At 43.7% G+C, this 20,481-nt stretch overlaps 1 protein-coding gene across 1 annotated transcript in view; it reads right to left on the minus strand.

The window, feature by feature from the left end:
- Positions 1-20,481, minus strand: part of CCBE1 (collagen and calcium binding EGF domains 1) — a 96,112-nt gene that overhangs the window by 5,068 nt on the left and 70,563 nt on the right. The window contains exons 3-9 of the mRNA XM_082783060.1: positions 19,562-19,614; positions 13,944-14,078; positions 13,067-13,204; positions 7,970-8,076; positions 2,516-2,636; positions 403-542; positions 275-310 (exon numbers count right to left, since the gene is read on the minus strand). Of these exons, the coding sequence (XP_082639186.1) occupies positions 275-310; positions 403-542; positions 2,516-2,636; positions 7,970-8,076; positions 13,067-13,204; positions 13,944-14,078; positions 19,562-19,614 (730 nt within the window). The remainder of the gene's footprint in view (positions 1-274; positions 311-402; positions 543-2,515; positions 2,637-7,969; positions 8,077-13,066; positions 13,205-13,943; positions 14,079-19,561; positions 19,615-20,481) is intronic.

Here is a 20,481-nt window from a genome sequence, read left to right on the forward strand (position 1 = left end):
AGACCAGTTAACAGGAGAAATTCACAAAAGAGCAGTCTAATGAAATGGGCTAACACATCAAAGGAAAGAAAGCTGCTTGAGAGCCTGGCATGGCTATTATTTGCAAAACTTAAGGAACATGAAGCACAACATTGAAGAAGAAAGGCAAGAGGTGATAAGAGAGTGGGACATTTTCAGTTTAGCAAAGGACATGTGGAGGTAAAAGGGTGTGACTGCAAGTGCATAGACCAGATATGCATGTGCCTGCCTTGTGGAAAACAGTACCTCTCCTCACCTTGCTGCCATCTCTCCCTGGTGCTCCTGGTGGGCCCTGCAACAGAAAAGAAAGTGTTCACAAGGACGTGACAGGTTGTGGAGCTGAGGCCAACCATGTAGTGCATGACAGGAGGTGAGAATACTGACCACGGGGCCCCGTCTGCCCTGCTTAATATGGGATATGTCTGGAGATGGGCCCATGGGTCCCATTGATCCACGGGGGCCTGGCTGTCCGGGAGGTCCAGGTGACCCAGGAACTCCTTGACTCCCTTTCGGTCCTGGAGCCCCTACAATCAACAGCAAAGGTTACCTGCAAGGGAAAGCTTTCAGGACACTTCATCAGCGCGAGCAGTGGGGACTGACTATTTTTTGAACCACCCAATGGGCTTGTTGCCTTAACACACCCAAATCCACAAATCCACAGCAACACAAGCAACACAGCAGTCATTTGAGACATTACTCCTTGTCACAGTGGGTACAAGAGATCTTCATGAAATAATTAAACATTGTGTGTTCAAAGAAACAAAGATCTCCACTGCCAAGCAGTTAGGGACACAGACCAGGGTTGAAAAGAAAAGCAGAAAAGCCTGATTTTCACACAAAGAGAAAAAGGGAGAAAGAACAAATCACATCTGAGAAACATCTCATAAAAAGAAAGCCTCAGAAAACTCATGGAAATGTTGGGTTAAAGCCATCTACATGACTGGCACAGAAGCAAACCCTTTTCAGCAGTGGTTTGCACCTCTCTGTTTCCCAGGACAGCAGCCAACACATTAGGGCAAGAAAGGCTCCGTTCTTGCATTTCACTTTATACCCTTTTCAGCTTCTGCTGGTTCAGCAGAGAATGTTAGTTTTTACAAGGCACCAGGCAGCAAAATAGAGGTTTATATCAAGAGAAACACTATGAAAAGCAAAACATAAGATAAGGCACCTGAAACAGAATTTACACAAAACAAAGATCATTAAAGCGTCACTGGCTGAAGTGCTTTGTAATTAGAGGGGGGAGCACTTTCTTCATACTGAAGGCACGTGAAAGACACAGGAAATGAAAGGCCGAGAGCAAAAATGGTTCAGCAGGACAGAATATTTACAACAAGGGTATTCATAAGGAGTAAAATTAAGTTCAGTGATGAACCTCTCAGACTCCTCCTGAAGACCCGGCCGTCCTGTTGCTAACGGCGGGGCAGGGGAAGAGGTCAGCGGGGATGGTTTTCAAGCAGAACAGAGAATTCTACAGTACCTTGGACAGCTCAGTCATGGGGAAACCAGATGGAAGAAATGCAGAGTCAGGCCTATGTTAGAGAGATTGCAAGACGGCACAATGTACATTTCAGAGTCTGATGCAGAGTCTCTAACCACAATGTCCTTGCACTTATGTTATACTGAAGGCTGAAGATACTCGTCCTCCAAGAAAATGAGATAAAGACTCAAAAAACAAAGCAAGACTGCAAAAGTGGGGATAAATGGTGGGCAGTTCAGTAGGTAGTAAATCAAACCTGGTATGAAATATCAGCTAGTCCTCAGTAAGAGTATTCCAGAAACTTGGAACAATAGTAAAATTCCTTGCATTTATCACTAACCCCAAATCAGATCTGCATTCAATGGATTTAGCAAAACTTTTACTATCACTGGCTGCAGGTTGCAGGGTGTCTGGCTTAAGCTAGAGCCTTAGTAACTCTCTGCCTTTCTCATTGTTTCACTCTATACTTTAACAAAGTGCAGAAGGTGTGAGTGGAGTTTTACTTTTCTTTTCAGATTCCTTTGAATCTAGAACACAACATAAAACCAAGAAATGAATCCTTGCAGAACAAGACAAGGAAAAATAAAACAGTTGGCACAAACCTCCGCAAACTGAAAGCACATTTTCTGCTCTACTAATGACAGTGAGCTAAAGTAATAGGTATTTCTGAAATGAAATGGGGAGTGTTTAAGACACAGTTAAGAAATGGGAAATGACATCTGAAGCAGGTGAGATATCCCTGGGAGAGGGAGCACTTTAACACGTACAGGACAAACACAGTTTGCACGCCAAGAAATACATTGAGACTAAGAAACACAATGGAGTGATGTTAGACAGTTCGCAGAGGCTGACTGAATAATGACTGCAAAGTTTTTCTTTTTCAATTTATTGCAAATGCCAATATAATCATAGCAATCAAAATATGTAACGCATGAAATCCTATCATACTGAAAGACTGAGGCTTATTATTTTTACTCATGGCACTATTTCACACTTACGTCCCTCTGGTCTGTATCTTACCTGGAGGACCTTGTTGGCCAGGCTGGCCTGGGGGGCCAGGGATATAAGCGTTAGATGCAAGCACTTTTTCACCAGTGATGTGTTTGCTAAGATCAGCAGCATTATTTGGTAGCAAAGCAACCTGCCAAAACCAAAAATCACAGTAAGGCCTCCATCATTCATCTGGATAAACTGCATTCTTGATTAAACTTTGATGTGGACAAATAGCACATTTAAGTGCTTCAGGAAAATGTAAAGTCTTTATCCATATCTGCATTTATACTAACACTGTTCTGGAGCCACCGTCAGGATTGCACTTCACATTATGTGAAACAATTTAATGCGTTACAACAACAGCATAACCACTTTTCCCCAATAACAGTAAAAGAACCCAGTATGAGCCCAGCTCATACATATGGGCACACTACTGGAGGGTGGCTGCATGCAGATAATTGCCTCATAAGGTGGAACATGACGTGAGATCTGGATGGAGGATCCTAGAGATGATCCACACTTCATGCATCTTATACCTGAAAGATACTCTCTTATACCTGAGAGATACTATATGGAAACATGGCACCCTTTGATTTTAAGGCATTTATACCTTCGGGTACTTTCCTTCCCTTGGGGTCTGGAGCCAGTACCATGTTAGAAACCCTGATGTTTCCCATTAGGCTGTTCACCTTTCAAGTCATCATGGAAAAACTGCAAGTCTACCCAAATGGAGGGCAGGAGAAATTCAGGAGGGATACAGCAACAAGTTGCCAAAAACTGAAGGCAAGTAACTGCTTGGATCTTCTCAGAAAACCCATTTTTCATTATGTGAATTTTCCTCTATTCATTCACTGTGCTTCCTCAGGCCAACATTTGTTCAAGTTCCCAATTGCTTGCACAAGTCCCTACATTTTCATAGGTTTCAATAGGAGACCAAAATGCTTTGTGGATCTGGCCCTGTAACCAAGCCATTTAACCCAATGGATGTCTGCATCTGCTCTGCATAAAGACACAAGGCACAAGCAAGTGAGAATGCAAGGAAAATTGCATACTGTGGTTTAAAATGTCATTGTCCATCAAATATCAGATTCTGCTTGCCTGGATTGAATGTATTTAATAATTAAACACATTTTAAAATATTCTGCAAATACTTAGTCTCTGCAGAGACAGCTGAAGGGAGACAACAAGCCAGAAGACCAGTCTACAGTGAGGAAAGAAGTTTATTAATAGTGAATGGCTGCATGTACAGTTGGGAATTTTGCTCTGCCAAACAGAACTGAAAGGATATTTCAGCAATACCAGGACAGATCTGGGTCAGCTTTGTTGCTGCCCTGAATAAACTTGGCTCAGTGGATTCTGCAACATTTGCGTGGAAGAGCTGCATTAACTAAAATACATGATGACTCCTGCTGTCTGGTAGTGCTTTTAATTAGCTATTTGGAATTCCCTTCATTGGACTGTTCTCAAGGCTCCTACTTGCTTCTGTAATTATTTGATATATGTCCTCCTGCCCTTATTGCAAACCTAAAGTTTGAAAATATAACAAAGCCATGCACCTGCAATACATAGTGTAAGTGAGCAAATTTCTTTTGGGAAAGAAGTTATTAGTGAAGAAATGCACTTTATAGGGCAGACAGTGTTGGTTGCAGCTCTGGGTTAGATGCACCAGCACAGTTCTGAAGGAAGAGAAAGTGAAGAAAGAACATTGGAAACATTAAGACAGTTCCTGGTGGCACTGCTGAAACACTGTCTTGGTGTTTCAGACTGGGATGCAAAATGTGATGACAGGAATAGGAGGATTTATCATCCATTTGTGACTTGGGCTTTGGAGAGCATTGCAGTTCCAAGGGCAAGATGACTGCACTATATAGAAATTAGGCAATGTGATGCAAGTCTCATAGGAATTTGGTAGATTCACTCTACCTCCCCTGAAATCTGTGGTTGGATGAGTTCAGCACTTCACAGAAGCCCCACTGGGTGTGCTTTATGTGCTTGCTCACAGAACTGGAACTCCTTACTTTCTGCTCACACAGAAAATTGGGATCCAACATACCTACTGCTTTGGGGTGGGCCCTGTGCACTGTCATCTTGGGTTTTCCAAGGAAAAGCTCCACTTATCAATGACCCCTCAGCCTTAAGTGTGGGACCGCTGCAGCTAAAGGGCTGCTGTGTGGGGTCACAGCACCTTGCGAGGAATTCAGCAGCTGGGGGCTGTCACAGCTGCATTGGCCAGCAACCAGCCTGAGGAGGTCCCATGGCCAGCTTTGGTCAGCACACTACAAATGTGAGACCCTGAGAACATTGTATTTTTTGGGAAAAAAAATATATATATTTGTGAGAATATTTTCAGTGTCATTGGTGAGACTCAAACAGGCAAGGATCACTTCATTTCTTCCAGTTTTCCCCAGCAGAAACGCTTATTCATGCTGAAGAACAAATAAGTGTTTCTCCTTGGGGGTGGCAGATTAATTGATCTCCTCTCTAGAGGAGATGAATGTATGTAAATTTTGGACCAGATCCTACTTGGGGGAGCTTTTTCTTACTGTGTAGCCCCTGCTCCGAACAGCTCCTCAGATTATATTGCAAGTGGCCAGTCTGGATTAAAAAGATGCATTTAGTAGCAAAGACTCATTGTGAAAATGATTTTGGAGTATATTCTCTTCTGTTGAGTAAATAAGGTACTGACTTGTTCTGGCCAGCAAGGCTGTTTCAACAAATAACTTAGTAAGTTAAAAAAAAATATTAAAAAATCACATAGCTGCTGTGAAAGCATCTACACATGCTTCCCCACTGAGTCAGCTGGACTTAAGGCATACACTATGAGTGCCAAAATACCCAGGCTCTGGTCTAGCTCACTGCTCTTTGATATTTTCTGGCCAGAAAATGGCTGTTACATACACTGGGGCCAAGCCATGTGTTTTTGATGTTGACTCACATCCTCTCAGGGACCGGCTATAATCACTAGCTTAATTTCTATTTCACCTTTTAACTGAACCAAGATTGTGATCCAGAGTGACCTTGGCGTTCTCTGTCCATAGCTCCAAATCTTAATGGCCCTTGAAAAATAATGTTTTTCCATGTGCGTGCAAATATTAGTAAGAGTAAATTTTAAAGAAAGACAGTGCTAGACACAAGATTCCCATAAGTTCGCTGTTGGATGCTGCATCTGGTATTTTGGGTGGTTTCTAGGCAATCTGTGGTTTAGATGACTTTGACAGAGCTTGATAGGAGAGTTGTGGAATTTTACCACAGATTTCTAATTAAGATGTTTAAACACATCTGTGCAATAGGATCTAGCAATGCTCCAACTCCAAGAGCTGAACTGCTTACTAGACTTCTTAAAAAATCATTGGCTGCATGTCAACATGCCAGATATCTTTCCCCTACTTCTCCAGCTTCTGCTTTTCCTCCTTCATGCAAGGTCTGAGGTCAGTCTAGGGCTACCCCCAGCCCCCAGTAAATCAAGGGGAGAGTGTGTCCCACTGGATAACCAAGTGAGTTGACTTTCTGTTCTTGATTGTTGAAATACCATACGCTGGATTTGGAATTGATGGTGCAATCCCCTCCAAAAGGTATTGCTGCCATCACCTCCTTCTTTTAATATGATAGCTAGTCTGTTCTCCAAAGGTGGCAGGGACTTGAGTTCAACCCCTCCTTTCCTAAGGAGACCCCAAACTACACCTCCCACCTCCAGAAGCACACCCTGCTTTCCAGTTGTAGGGTTTGCTGGATTGGATCCTTCTCAGGCTCTTCTGCTAAACGTAATTTCACATAAAGTTCATAGAATCCCAAAGCCTTAACCACAAGGCTAAAGACTTATTCCCATAAAGTGTCTCTCTGGCAGGCAGTAATGAATTTTTTTGTACAAAACAGAAAAGCTTTTACCACAGATACTAAGAGGCGTCCTCCACAGAAGAACTTGGCCACAGGGAGTGGCTGGTGAAACACAAGGGTTTGTGTCTCCTTGGGCTGAGGAGCAGGGTGAGGCCAGATCTCCTCTCTGCATGGGCAAAAGCTCTCCCTGCTGTGGGGTAAAAGATGCTGAATGCATCTGGGGATTCTCCTCTTCCTGCTCTGTCTGTACGAGGCACAACCCAGTGTGCTTCCTCTGAGGATGCCAAATCAATCAAGTCCCACTAGGAAAATACCTGGGGAAAATTTAGGCTATGGACCATGATGGGAATTAGCTAAGAGGCAAGAGCAAAGTGCTTGGCATGGCCACAGATGCCACGCAACAAGTGCACACAGCGACAGGTACCAACAGCGTTAGGCTCCCAGGACTGCGTTTGGAATAACAGGCACCTAACGGTGGAAGCCAGACACATAAAACTTTCCATTAATCCAGGCCATGAGTCTCCACAAATTCTTGCAGCAAACTAGTTGGCCAACAGCATGGTCCCAGATCCCAGAGAGGTGTGAGCCTGCTCAGCCTCACCGCCTGCGGCTGGACAGGCAGCCGCTCAGCAGCACCGCTCCACTTTAACCCGCCTGCTGTTTGCTAGCAGGGGCTGTTTGAAAAACAGAATTTCTGTCACACGTGGATATCCATCCACATTTGTCCCCATACCTGATACAGAAGCAAAATACGGAGCAGATTCCTTTCTCTCCGTTATAAATTACATTAATGAGCAATATTAAATGCAATGAGTGACTATGCCAAATTACGTTTTTATACAATTAAAATAAATGTGTAGCTCAGGGGAAATGATTACAGCCTGTCAACATGAATTGCTTAGACTGTTACTGCAGAGCATTTCAGAGAACCTCAATGTTTGGAGGAGGTGTCACCAGAAAGGGCATTACACCTGTACCTCTGCACATGGCTCTACAAACCCTGTGCTGGGTCTCTGGGTTATTTCAATCTTACCAAAGTGCAAAAGGAGGCCACATATAGGAGCAAATAAAGTTAAAGGTCTGGGGAAGTTTTAAAATGCATTATATACTCTTATACGGACACGGATAAAAAAAAACAAACAAAAAATAAGTCTTGTGGCTGAGGGATTTTTCTAAAAAAATCAAAGCTAATGTGTCTGCTAGTGATGTTTCTGTCTAGCCACACACCTCCTGTTTGGCACGCATCCCGTATCAACACCCTGGTAGTGCAAAATCATGTTCTCCCACGTTCCCTCATCAGCAGAACGTCTCGCACTTACATATACTAAAGGTGGATCGAGTCCAAAATCCTCTGCATTCAGAATGAATGAAAAGCTGAGGACAACACAGCTTGCCAAGAAACCTGGGCTCAGGCTGTGATGGGTGTTTGCCAGACCCTGTCACCGTGAGCTTGCTTAGAAATCTGCTTACAAGCAATGCAGAAGCAAAAGGAAGAGATGCCATTCCTACACGACTTTAAATCATGCTGCCATCATCTTTATGGGCAGAAGAGCCACATGGCAGTGACAGCTCTGAGCACTTAAATTTGAACTCAGTTGTCATAAAACACGGAGGTCTCATAACAACACAACTGATCAATGTTCATACCTTTTGCTTCAGCTGTAAAACTGTCTGCTTTATTTGATGGAACTCCTTACAAGAGGCACAGCATGTCCCTGGTTTCGCCACGCTTTCAGATTTCTCAGGAAGCCCAGCTGAAAGAAAGCAGTTTCCAATACAAATATAAAGATGCAAGGGAAAGAAAGTTCATAATGTAATTGCAAAAGCAACTGGAGTCTTGAAGGTTGTTGCATTTCCCCAGACTGTGAAAAGAAGAGGCAGTCTTGCCATTATTAATGCTCTGACTGTGAGTTGCTGTGTAAGGCTGAGCAATTTTGCAGGGATAGCTCTGAGCTCATTTTTAAAGCAGCTGTTTCCAGTTAATAGTCCCTAAAGATTTTTCTTTTTTTTTTTAATACCTGAAAAAGTTAACACCCTTTCTTTTATCTTTGCATTTAGGGTAGGCTATTCCTACAGATCTGAACTGATTTACAGTGCCCTGAAGGGCAAATTTTCATACCCTATAAATTACAGTAAACCCCCTCATGACGCGGTCATTTCATTTCACTTTGCACAAGCTGTTCTTTATCATCTCTGGTCATTCCTCCATGTGATGTAAGCACCCTGAACAGAGATGGGAATTGAGATTAATGATCGGGATTTAAAGCCACATGAGAGAACAGGTCACACCACTTGTTACTACACAAGAATGGGATCTTTTCAAGAATCCTTGAAATGATTCAAATAATAAGAGATCTCGCAAATGGCATTTTTGTGCCCTTTTTCTAGTCCCATACACAGGGAATCATCTCTACACCATAACCAAACAAGCACTGTTTTAACAAATATCAGCTTAAAGAGAAATGTGGTTTCTAAAACACAGGGTAGCATGTATTTGCAAACTCTAGGTAAGCTTTTTTTTTTCTTTTTTTTTTTTTCTTTCACATATAGTTGTTGAGAAGCACAAAGCATATCAAGGCTCTGCACGTGATGCCTGGCCTTATATGATGTTACCTGTAAGGGTTATTGGACACATTTGAACTCTTCAGAGTGTGTCCTGTAATGGAAAAACTCTGCAGCTGCTCCTGGTTAAAGCCGATAAATCTTCAAAGTCTTCAAAAAGTATTGACTACAATGTACTTAGGTATTACACTGTATTTTTTTCTTGGGTCTACACTTCATCTTTTCATAAATGTGTATTGATTTTGATCTGCAACATTTTTAATACAAACAGAATTTTCTACTACTAAAGATGTGGTAATTGACTTTAAATGTTTACAGGGCCCAGCAAGGAACACTGCTGCCATCAGATGGCCACCTATGGACCATTAATGAACAAATTTAGGAAAAAAAACACGCCAGCTACCTGCTCCTAAAAATGCAGACCAATGGCATTGCAATAATCCACAAAGTCCCCCATATTTTATTTATCATGTGTCTGACAGTAAGTATGCTGCTTTTTGAGCTTCCCAGCTTTCTTTATAGCACATGGCTTGGTAAATACCTGAACAACTTTCTGTACCTTGTTTGGATAGCTCAAAGTTTATTGTTAAAAAATACTCCTGGAGCTTTTCCAGTGACCTCTACATAAAATTTAATAGATTTTCACCAAATTATGTCTGTGCTGTCTCCAAGATAATTTGTTTGGCTACAGCATCTCCAAACTTCATATGGTGATATCTGAACATGCAGCACCTGCTCGTTTCCTCACTGATGCATTTCTAATATTAATTATTTTGATTTTACTTCCTCCAAAGCCTTTTTGCCTATCCCTGATAGAATAGAGTCCACATTTAGGGTTTTTCCCTTAAGGAAGAGCTGTTATGATGCTGTAATTAAGACACCTCTTGATATTTCTACAAGGTAAGTCTTCTCTTGACCACGAATCAGTACTCTGCCTCTCTCATGGAGTTCTTCACCCCTCTCCAACTTTTCAGCCTTCTTTTATAAAACTGGAATGTTTTGACATGTTCACTTTTGGACTTGCATAGGATTTACAGTGACACATATAAAAAGACATTTAAAAAATGTCCTTTTCAAAAAATTCCCCTCCAGACTGTTTTCGGTACTAGTTTAAACCAAAATTTCTTTTAATAGGTATCTTACCAAACAGGGTCCCTCATAAAACACACACATTGTGTTAAGAAATGTTGCTGACAGCAACATGCAGTTATAGGGAGAAAATGCCAGAGCCTCTGCTGCTTGAAACCTTAGGAAATCCCGCTAGAGTCAGTAGAATTATGTGCAGATGAAGGAGCGGTGAATTTGGCCTTTTGTTTCATTACAAAATCCAGTTTACCTTCCAGAAGGATGTGATACACGGGTCTGTTGATAAAACAGGGCTGTGACATCCCATGGAGTTGAACATGTGTGTGGGGGGCTCAGCTAGTGTTTGGAAAACATCATTCCAGTGAGATTTCTGCAACCCCAGTTGGACTGATTTATCTGGGGAAGAAGTCCAACAGCATCACATAAGCGAGTGTGAGCTGCGTCCCGGGAGAGAGGTGGAATCCCCCTAACTCATACCAGACAGAAGTGTTGACTTGCCCAGGGAAGAAGTCATCCATCCAACACTTGCTCTGCCCCCATCCGATCCTGTATCAGGACCAAAATATGAATAAAGCCAGGATAAGGCACGGATAAAGCCAGAAGCCACCTAGGACAGGCCAGAGGGGGCAGGAAGCAATTAGACGAGAGCCTCCCACGCGCAGCGCAGATACTGAGGTCACCTACCAGGCCAGCATTGAGCAAGACACTTACATAACCTGATTTCATTGCACTAAACTAATATTATTTCAGAGAAGGCTGAAACCAGCCTCATTTTAGGAAGGGTTTCTGAAGCATCACGGGTGATGCTCCTGTCCTGATATGAAGCCCCGTGGTGCCTATTGATAAGAGAGGCTCAGTGCAGAGCGGTGTGCTTTCTTTGCCTCTGCTTGAAGGCTCTGGTTTGCTGGTGCTGGAGGAGAAGGAGATGCTGGCAGGGAAGAGCTCTGCGGGGAGCTGTGCTGCGGGCAGTCTTTGCATGGAGGCTGTTTAGTGGATCATCTGTGTTGTATTATCTGTGCTCAGCCTGCTGAGACCGTTTAATTTGCCTACTTCTGAGCGGGTAGCTGTATTGTCTCTGTCAAATGCAACATGACTGTGGATGCGGGAAGAATGCTCCCTATTCTAGTGCTCCCCTAACAAATCCAGAACACTCACTCGAGCCCACTTGTTGTAGCTCAGAGTCAAAAAAAAAATAAAATCCTGGACTGCAGCGTTCAGGCAGGACGAACACGTGAGTAATAATTCCCCAGGAAACAAGCAGCACGCGTAAACCTGGAGAGAGAGAGACCCTGCATGTCTCTCGCAGTAAATCACAAAATAAAATTTAATTGTCCCAGCCGCCGCGAGAAGCAAATGATGTGTTGCTTCGGAAGTGGTCAGGCCAGCAGGCGGTGCCACGAAGCCAGCATCAAGCCCTGCTGAACGGCGAAAGTCAGGCTCCTCGTCCCTTCGTGCTCCTTGTCCTTTCGTGCTCCTCGTCCCTTCATCCTCCTCATCCCTTCATCCTCCTCGTCCCTTCGTGCTCCTCATCCTTTTGCACCAGCACGCTGGCAGCCTTGGTATCGTTAGCTCTGGAGCCCAGCAAGGTGACTGAAGGTGCCCTTCTCTGCTCCACACAGCCAAATCGGGAGATGTTTGCAGAGATGGGGGGCATTTCATTCCAGGTTAGCTATTGGGACTGATGTCTTTATGGCCCGTGCAGTGTAAAATGTCTGTTTTTCAAATATTGGAATGATTTCCACATTTGTGAATGTCCTGAACTGTTGGTTATCTGGAATGCTTTGGACATTACCCTGTCAGGAAATCTGAACTAGCAAGAAGAAAAGTTAGCTAAAAAAACTATTTGCAAGAGGGTTATTTATGTTATGCCTATTTCTTTAATGACCCCCATATACTTATAAGAGATAAAAAAAAGATAATAAAAAAATGAAAACAACAAGAAACAACTCATGTTAATGGAGTGGGCCCAGATACACATTTTCAGAGGAAAATCAAAATTATAAATTGCTTTGGCCATCCTGTGGGATTTGAAGCACCCAGTGATATATGTGCTCAGGCAATAATAGATGAACCTATGGTAAGTTGCCGTTCATCAAAAGCATATTTTTTGTTTTGTTTTGTTTTGTTTTGTTTTGTTTTTTCCAGAGCACAAGTTGTTCTCTTTCTCCCTCCTTTTTAAATTACTATATCAGTATTTAATCTGCAGGACTATAAGTGCTGTAATTTAATAACTGGGATGAGGTCAACAACTTTAAAATCATTTACACACAGAGCACATTTATACTCTGAAACCAAGCGAAAAGGAAGAACAAGCCCTTGCTCTCACCCTTTTCCATTACAAATTACTTTCAGTAGAAAAAAAAAAAATTGACCGCAGTTATGAGAGACACAAACTAATTGCAGGTCAGCAGAATTCAAGCGTTACTCAACATAATTTAGCTATTGATTCAAATAATGCTTAAAAATACATGGAATTCCCAGGCACTCCTCCTATGAATGCCTGAGTGCTCAGAGGCACCAACCACCCAACCCATGGCCATTTGCTGATCTCAGACGGGGGCATGTAAATACTGACTAAACTCACTGATATTTAGTTAATGGATGAAATTAATGACAGGTCAGCACTAGGCAAATTTTATTCTTGTGTCTCTGGGCTATCCAGAGCTGGGATAGTCCAAACTGATCTGGGAGTGAAATAAGGCTTGTAGCTATTGTGTGATCCAGGAGAAATGGTCTAACCAAAGCTGTAAAGGTGAGTTTCACTGTTCAGCCACTCTGCCTGTTGAGGGTAAGATGCTTTCCACAACCTTCAGAGTATTTCCACTTTTTCCTTACAGATGTGACTTCTGCCTTACTTACTGTGTGTATGCAACTCACGAAACAATGGTATTTCCCAGGTTCCCAGGTTTTTCCAGCTTTCCCACGACCACATCCAGACGGCTGTTGAAGATCTCCAAGGAGGGAGACCCCATAGCCTCTCTGGACAACCTGTGACCCACCACCCACATAGTACAGAAGTGCTTCCTGACATTCACATGGAAACTCTTGTGAAAAATGCCCTGTGGCCCGAGACCTTTAATCCCCACTGGCATATACCTTTATCTCCCTTGGTGCATGTCCTGCCGTCCTCCCCACGGGTGTAGCCTTCGTGGCACTCGCACCTGTAGCTGCCCATGGTGTTGATGCAGATCTGAGAGCACAGCGTCCCATTGCTGGTGGCACATTCATCAATATCTGGAGAGGAGCAAGAGTCGAAAATGTCCTGAAGCTGGAGGTTTCAGACCTCAAGTACAATAAAAGACTTTCTTTAAAGCTATTGGGAGAATCGGGGTTTAAATAAATGAGTAATTACAGCACTTCTGCTGGTTCAGGCTGGAGCTCTGTGCAAACTGCAGAGTTATTAACACACCATACATTTTATCTGTGAGCACCATGTGACAGTTTCTTTGCATGGAATAGGTCACAAGCAAAGCTTGATCCTGCAGACCTTGTCTCCCTGGCCCAGCAAACCCTGCAGGGCATGGCTACTGAATCAGGGGATACTAGCCACATGAGCAGCACAGGTAAATGGAACATCCTGTATTAGATACTTGCCATCCGAATCAAACCCCAAGGATTTATTTTCCTAATGAGGCAATGTTATAGTGCCTTGAGGGTTATGGTTAAAATCATGTCCCTCTTCTCAGGCCAAGGCTCCAAATGCTGCTCAAAACCCACAGGAGGAATTAATAAAGGGAAAATTACATTGGCATGATGCTTCAAAGTGCTTAGGTGCATATGGCTTGTTTTAAGGACTACCTGCCAATAATTTCAAGGGGATTGAGACATCTTAGTTCTGGGGACCAATCCTTAGCATAGTTAAAAATCACATTTAATCTGTAATAGGAAAGAAAAAGAGAAAGGCTTCAATCTAAACTGAAAGTCCTGAAGAAGGAGGATGCATCATTAACCAGAGGTAAGCACTTCTACCCACCCAGGCAATACGGCTTCTCTCTGTTCCTGTGCCTCTCCCGGTCGTAGCGATACCCAGGATAGCAAGTGCATAAGACCCGTCCAAAATTATCTGTGCACTGCTGTTCGCAAGGAGCTTCAGCACAGACATCGTAGTCTGGAGAGAGAAAGAAGTGGTTAGGAGAAACACCAGTGGCAGCAGCTGGATGATAGTATGGCAGCAAATATTTCACCTCTGTCTTTGCTAATTAATAAAATTATGCTACATTGTTTTTAAAGGTTGAGGAAACCTAGAAATGAAACGCTCACAAGACATAAGCAGAGAATTACAATAAAACCGTAATTGCTCATCACTGCTTCATGGTAGCTGAACTATTTCTTAAAACTGGATTTGAAGTGAGGGGCATTTTCCCAGCTGGCAGAATTTAAGAGCTCTTCTCAGAAATATTGTTACCTAAAAGCTTTTTGCTGTTTTCCTTACAAATTTTTAAGTGCTGATATCAACATTTCCTATGCAAAAATACTGTAAAACACTGTGAGGCTAGCTGCCAAATCCTGGCAGAAAGTATATCATGAGGAAAAGTTAATTAAGATCACACAGTAATTGTCCAAACCCAGCTATAATCCTCCCAGCTAAGAACACTGTTACAAAACCATCATCACTCTTAATAGCAGCAACGTGACGATATGATAAGTTGCTGGCCAGGCTGCTCAGTGAATTCCCAAAAGACTTTCTGAGGTCCCACTCTGAAACCCCAAGGAGGGCTGTTTCTGTTTTTCTCTTTCTGATTTCACCATTATGCGGCAGCAGAGCTGAAGGCCAAGAAATGGACAGTGGAGCAAAACATGGTCTGACCCTTACCCCTGCCCTGCCAGAGACAGGATCTGGTCCCTGGTGCCAGGCTGGCGCAGCCCCCTGCCTGCATGCAACCACGGGGGACATTTTCTAGGAGAAGAAAGGGGCTGAAGAAGCATCCAGTCTCTGAACCAGCACAGAAAAGCTTGCTGAAGGTCAGTTTTTGTGTGAAATCCAGTGGTAGTTTATGCGACTATTTCAGAGGAACGTCATCCCACTCACAGTGATCCACCTTGTTTGTTGCTGAGCATCACCCTCCAGTGACGAGGCACCAGGGGGCCACAGCAGAAGAATCCCGTCCCTGCTCCAGAACTAACACAAACTTACATGTACGTGTTATGACTGAATTCCCAGCAATGCACTCTGTTTCCATACACACGATATAAAATAATTAAAGCCCAAACTCATTATTGACTCATGCTAATGACTAGCAGACTTCTCTGGGTATAATGACTTTTTCCGAACAATTACAATGAACTAATAGATGGAAAAGCAAGTGAAACCACATTTGCTGTATGGAGGACCTAGAACACATGTGGAGCACTGGGGGCAAAAGTGACAGTGTGCCAGGGCACAGAAACGTGCACAGGGCTTAACAGGCTGCTGTGGTGCCAGGACTCCTGTGTCACATCAGAGCCCACTTGACCAAAAAATGTTATTGTACCAGTGCCAGGCATTTCCCCCCTGGTGCTTGATACTTTCTGAGTAACAGGCATCCTTTCTTTCTGTTGTACTCCACAACGGTGCTGGCTTCAAGTCCTGCCACGTCTGCGGTGCTGCGGTGGGGATGGCAGTGGGACCACAGTGCCAGCAGCCAGGGTGGAATAGTGCAGAACCTTGCCCAAGCTTGGCATAAAAATACAACCATTGCTTTCAAATATGACCAACCTGGGGGCTAGTTGGGGCTTTTTTGGTAGTGCTGGGGCTGCAAACTCCTCTTACATTTGGCACTAGTAATTGGACACAGATATAAAGGATTCATGGTGTGTTTTCACCTGGGTGTGGTTTCAATTTTAATTTTCCACTGACATAAAATAGGTTGATTAAAAAGAATGGGCCAGTGCAGCAGACTTTGCTCAGTGCCCTCACTGAGCTGAACATGTCTGCTTCATAGACAGTTGCCTATACAGATGCTGGATTTGGCCTGTGTCAAAATTTGGCCTGTTCAGAGTGGAGGCAAAATTAACTCCATCCTCACTGGGTTTCCATGAATAGATGTGCACTAACAAAATCAGAAAAAAAGGGAAAGCTGGAAGGAACCACCTTCCACCCAAAGCAGGATTAGCTACATGTAAACCTGTCCTACGACATCCAAGCAACCTGCATAGAAAGCCCTCAGGGATGGCAGTGCCCCACCACCATGCTGTCTATTCCAGAGATGAAGTAGCCTCACTGATAGAAAGAGGGTTTTTTTGCCAGTGTCTGTTCCAAATTCCCCTTAAAGCCATTTATCCTTCTCTCCTTGGCCATGAAGAAGCATTTACTTTCCCCCTTGGAGCAAGTTTTCACATACTTAAAAACTGTTATCATCTTCCCTCAGCCTTCTTTTCTCTAGACTAAACAACACCATTTCTTTTTAATCTTCTCTCTTTCACCATTTTCCACGTAAATACTCTTTAAGTATGGTTTTTGCATCCACCTTAGCAGACTTCCATCAAGACATTTGCTTCGTTTGTGCTCATACAAGGCTAGGGAAGGGCACAGGAGCTAGAAATGCTCCCCAAACTCCCTGCCACTTGTTTGCACACATTAACCCAAACCACACAGCGGCTGTGGCAGGTCTCATGTCACTGAGCTGTGTGTCCCCAGGACTTTGGTTCCAGGTAGTGTGACACTCTTGGGGACAGTCCTCACTGCTAGGGCAAAATTGGGCACAAGGTGCTGCAGCTCTCAGCTGTGCTGCAGCACTTCTGTGTGCTCTGCTGAAACAGGGTGCAGGCTCCCTCCCATGTCCAAGCCCATTTTCTGCCAGCCCAGTCTAAGAAATGTGGTTTGAGGATGAATCAAAGCCACATGATGAGGATCAGGCTGTTTCAGGCTTTAAGATAACATGAAAAACTGTAGCAGAGTAAAAAATGTCCCTATGTATGCTTCCGTAAATTCAGGAATGGCAATGCAACGTGGAAGATTGCACCAAGGAAGTTTCTGAAACAGCATTAGTGAGGAAAGAGCAGGTCTGATTAGCATTTGCCTGCCATAGGGTAGTTTGCTGTGAATTAATCCACAGCCAAAAAAATCAATGAACAAACCAGTGATGGGAAGCTACACACCAAAGGAAGCTGCTTCAGACTATTGCTCTGCTTTAATCTGGGGGACACTACAAGACAAGAGCTGGCTGGGGCTGTCAGCTTTGCTGGTCAAGCAGAGCAGAAATCAGACACAAGAGGCAAAATCCCCTCAGTGTTTCCTGAGGATCGTTGTTCCCTGCTCTTGCAACAGAAACCCAAAGAGAGATGCTGAGTCCTGAGCAAATGAAATGCGGGACCTGGGGGTGTGGACTTGGGCTCACTGGACTGCACTGCTCACTGCTGCTCTTCAAAGGCAGACAAGAAGTAAAAGGACGGGGACCAAAGATGGACATGGAAAAAGACACAACCTTTGGGAAAAGAGTCTGTTCAGATAACAGCTGCCTGAGGAGGATATCAGTGGGCCCTCTCCTCTAGCCCTCGCCCAAACCTCCTCCCGGCAGCCACCACTGAACCGCAGAGAAGACAAGGCTGGGATCATTCCTCCAGGCTTTGACTTGCCAGCACTGGATTAAAAGGTGCAGATGTGCTCTAATAAACTCACATCTGCAATGCATTTATGTGCCTGTGTCGAGATATGCATTTCATACAGCTCCTCTGTCAAGATTATGCCAAAACAATGTGTGAAGAGCCAAGTGATGTATTGTAGCAGAGTAAACGAAACGAGTGCTTCACTGAATCATGTTTCTAGTCCCTACACCGAAGGCCCAGACTGCCTCAGATGTTATTACAACTGCCGTGGCCTGTGAAGTTCAAGGCAAAATATAGATTGAGCTGAAAAAGGGAGGTGGAGATATAAAGGGAGGGAAGCCACTGCCAGCAGAGAAATCCAATTAATGGCAGAAACGCTCGGGTTACTGAGATGTAGTTATTAGGCAGGATTAAGTGAAGTCAGTGGGTACACAGTAAAAGCTGCTTTCATAATCACCTAAAACCTCGAGAGATGAAAATTAGAAGTGTACAGTAATTTATTGCCGTGGCTCTCACTTTATTTTTCCTCCTATTACTTCTCCTGCTGTATCCATTATCTTTAGTGAAGAACCAGCATATAAAAACATTACAATCGATAGGAAAGCTGGAGGCCAGGCTGTAGAGACCTGGCTTCCTTCCACCCTGAAAAGATTCAGGGCTTCTGCCTCCTACGCATGAACAGCCTTGTTCAGACCAGCACAACCATCTCCTCCAAGTGTCCATCTTGTACTGGAGCCATCGTCTCTCATTGCACACACCAAGACAAAATTCACTGAAAAAGTGTGGGCCAAGGACATCCTTGTGAGCACTAGTGATGCCCTATCCAGCTCCCCAGGGCCTAGGTTGGCACTGTGAGCTCTTCCTTATGGAAGCAGCAAATGTATGGTTTCTATTTTGAGATTATTATTATTGTTATTATTATTTTTTGCAACCAGTCTGCAAGTGTTCCCAGCCAAAAGTAAAAGAACAAAGTAAAAAAAGAAACAACAGCAGGATTGGAGATTGGGTTATGATCCCTGTTGGCTGGAGATTGCAACCCAAAAAACATCAGACTCTCCCAAGCATGTTAATTTGTCACTTTTCTTTCCAAAACATCACCGTCTCAAACTGACAAGACTCTCAAGTCAACACGAGGTTTTCCATATGTCATCAAATAGAAGAAGGATGTGTTACCACAAACCATTTTCTTAACCTGCTTTCTGGAGGAAACAAGGTTTATTGGCTTGTTGTCCCTGACCATTTGTTCTGCCTGACAGTTCCTCCGCCCACATAACTTCAGAATCAATTTCATCCAAATTGGGCAAAGCGCTAGGAGTGACGACTCACACGGAGCGGTTGGCTGGGCAGACCAAACAGAGGTCTCCACCACGGTTAAGGCAGGCAGACCTCAGCCTTTTTCCTAAAAGAGAGATGCTATCAGTGACTCTGAGCATTGGAACCCTGCTATTGTAGTTGCAAAGCCTCTGGGCAGTCTGTCAGGAGGGGAACATTTCCTTTTCACCATGGCATGAACTACCCCAAGTAATTGCTGGCCTCCCTGTGCCCCTGCTGACAAGAAGGCTGTGCCCACGACCAGGAGAGGAGCTGGAAGAGAGATGCCCTATGGCAATGCTCTCCCCTTGCCGGTATCTTCAGGAAACAGGTAACCAAAGGCAGGACTGACCCACCTAGTCACCCTGTGCGCTTCCAAGCCAAAAATCAGCTGTGCCAGACCATGGGGTAGCCAGGGAGTGTGTGCTTCTGGATGCATGGACAGCCGCTGCGTGCACAGCCAAGAGCAGCATGTAGCCCTCTGCTTGCACCAGGTCATGTTACAAGATCTGTGCGGCCACATGTACTCAGGGGAGGATCAAGGCTTGGCATGCTAAGCGAAACTTTTGGAAGACGCTGATTCTTTTTATTTTCCCAACCATTTCTTGGAAGCAGTCCCCCCACTGATACACGAGGTACAGCCCAGCCTGTGGTTTTATCAGGATGCTCTTCCAAACCAGCAGTGCAGAGAACAGGGCAGACAGGGAAAGACAAATGCACAGGGATGCAAAGGGTAAGAACAGTGAAATCACATACCTTCAGGGATGCACTGTCCAAGAACAAACTTATAACCCTTACAGCATTTTTTCCTGAAAAACAATAAAATAAATAAATGAATAAATAAATGTGTTCTTTGAAGGCTGGTGCTGCCTTTAAAAACAGTCAAGGATAGACTACTGTTATAGATGAGATGAACGAAACCAGCTCAGGATCCCAAGCTTTGCAGTTGGAGGTGTCTCAGCATTAAAGAACATAACATGGGAAGCCACCACTCAATTAATGAGCCATCTGATAGCTCTGCAACTCTGCTCAGGGAACCAGACAGAGGACCACAGACATTTGAAAACCCTGTTTCCATGTGTTGAAAGGGTGCAGTGTACCTTGGCCCTGTCTTCATACACAAGCCAGATCATAATTTTCATGATATGCTGAAGGGTGTTTTCAAACATCCGTCATTGCAATGTAAACTTGCAGAAAGGGGAAAGCCTCAGCTAGGAGTTCACACAAGATAAATGTTATCAGTCATTTCTCATTTTTAATAAACCTGGAAGGTGATAAGTGAAATATATTGGGTATTTCATTTGGAGTGAAAGAGGGTATCTTGTACAGGTGAAGTGTAAGTGAATATTCAAAAACCGTAATGAAGATTCAATAGGACCAGACTTTTTTTATGTGCCTGTGTTATGAACAAAGTTGAAGTGCTGAGAAATTAATTCACTTTTTACACACTGGCCTGTAATGACCTGTAGGTATTCAGACATATCAGTCTGTTTGCTTTCTAGGCAGCACACTGCAGCAAGGCTGCAGTGTCCCCTATCACCCTGAGAGCTAACCACTGCAGGGGCTCAAGTTAACGTGAGTTTTGGAGGAAAAAAATACAAACACATTTTTTACAAATTCACTGTTTTGTGTGATTTGTGCTGAAATATCTGCAATACTGAGAAACCACCCATTCA

The sequence above is a fragment of the Aythya marila genome (assembly GCF_965140915.1).
Source record: "Aythya marila genome assembly, chromosome: Z".
In the NCBI taxonomy this organism is placed as follows: Eukaryota; Metazoa; Chordata; class Aves; order Anseriformes; family Anatidae; genus Aythya; species Aythya marila.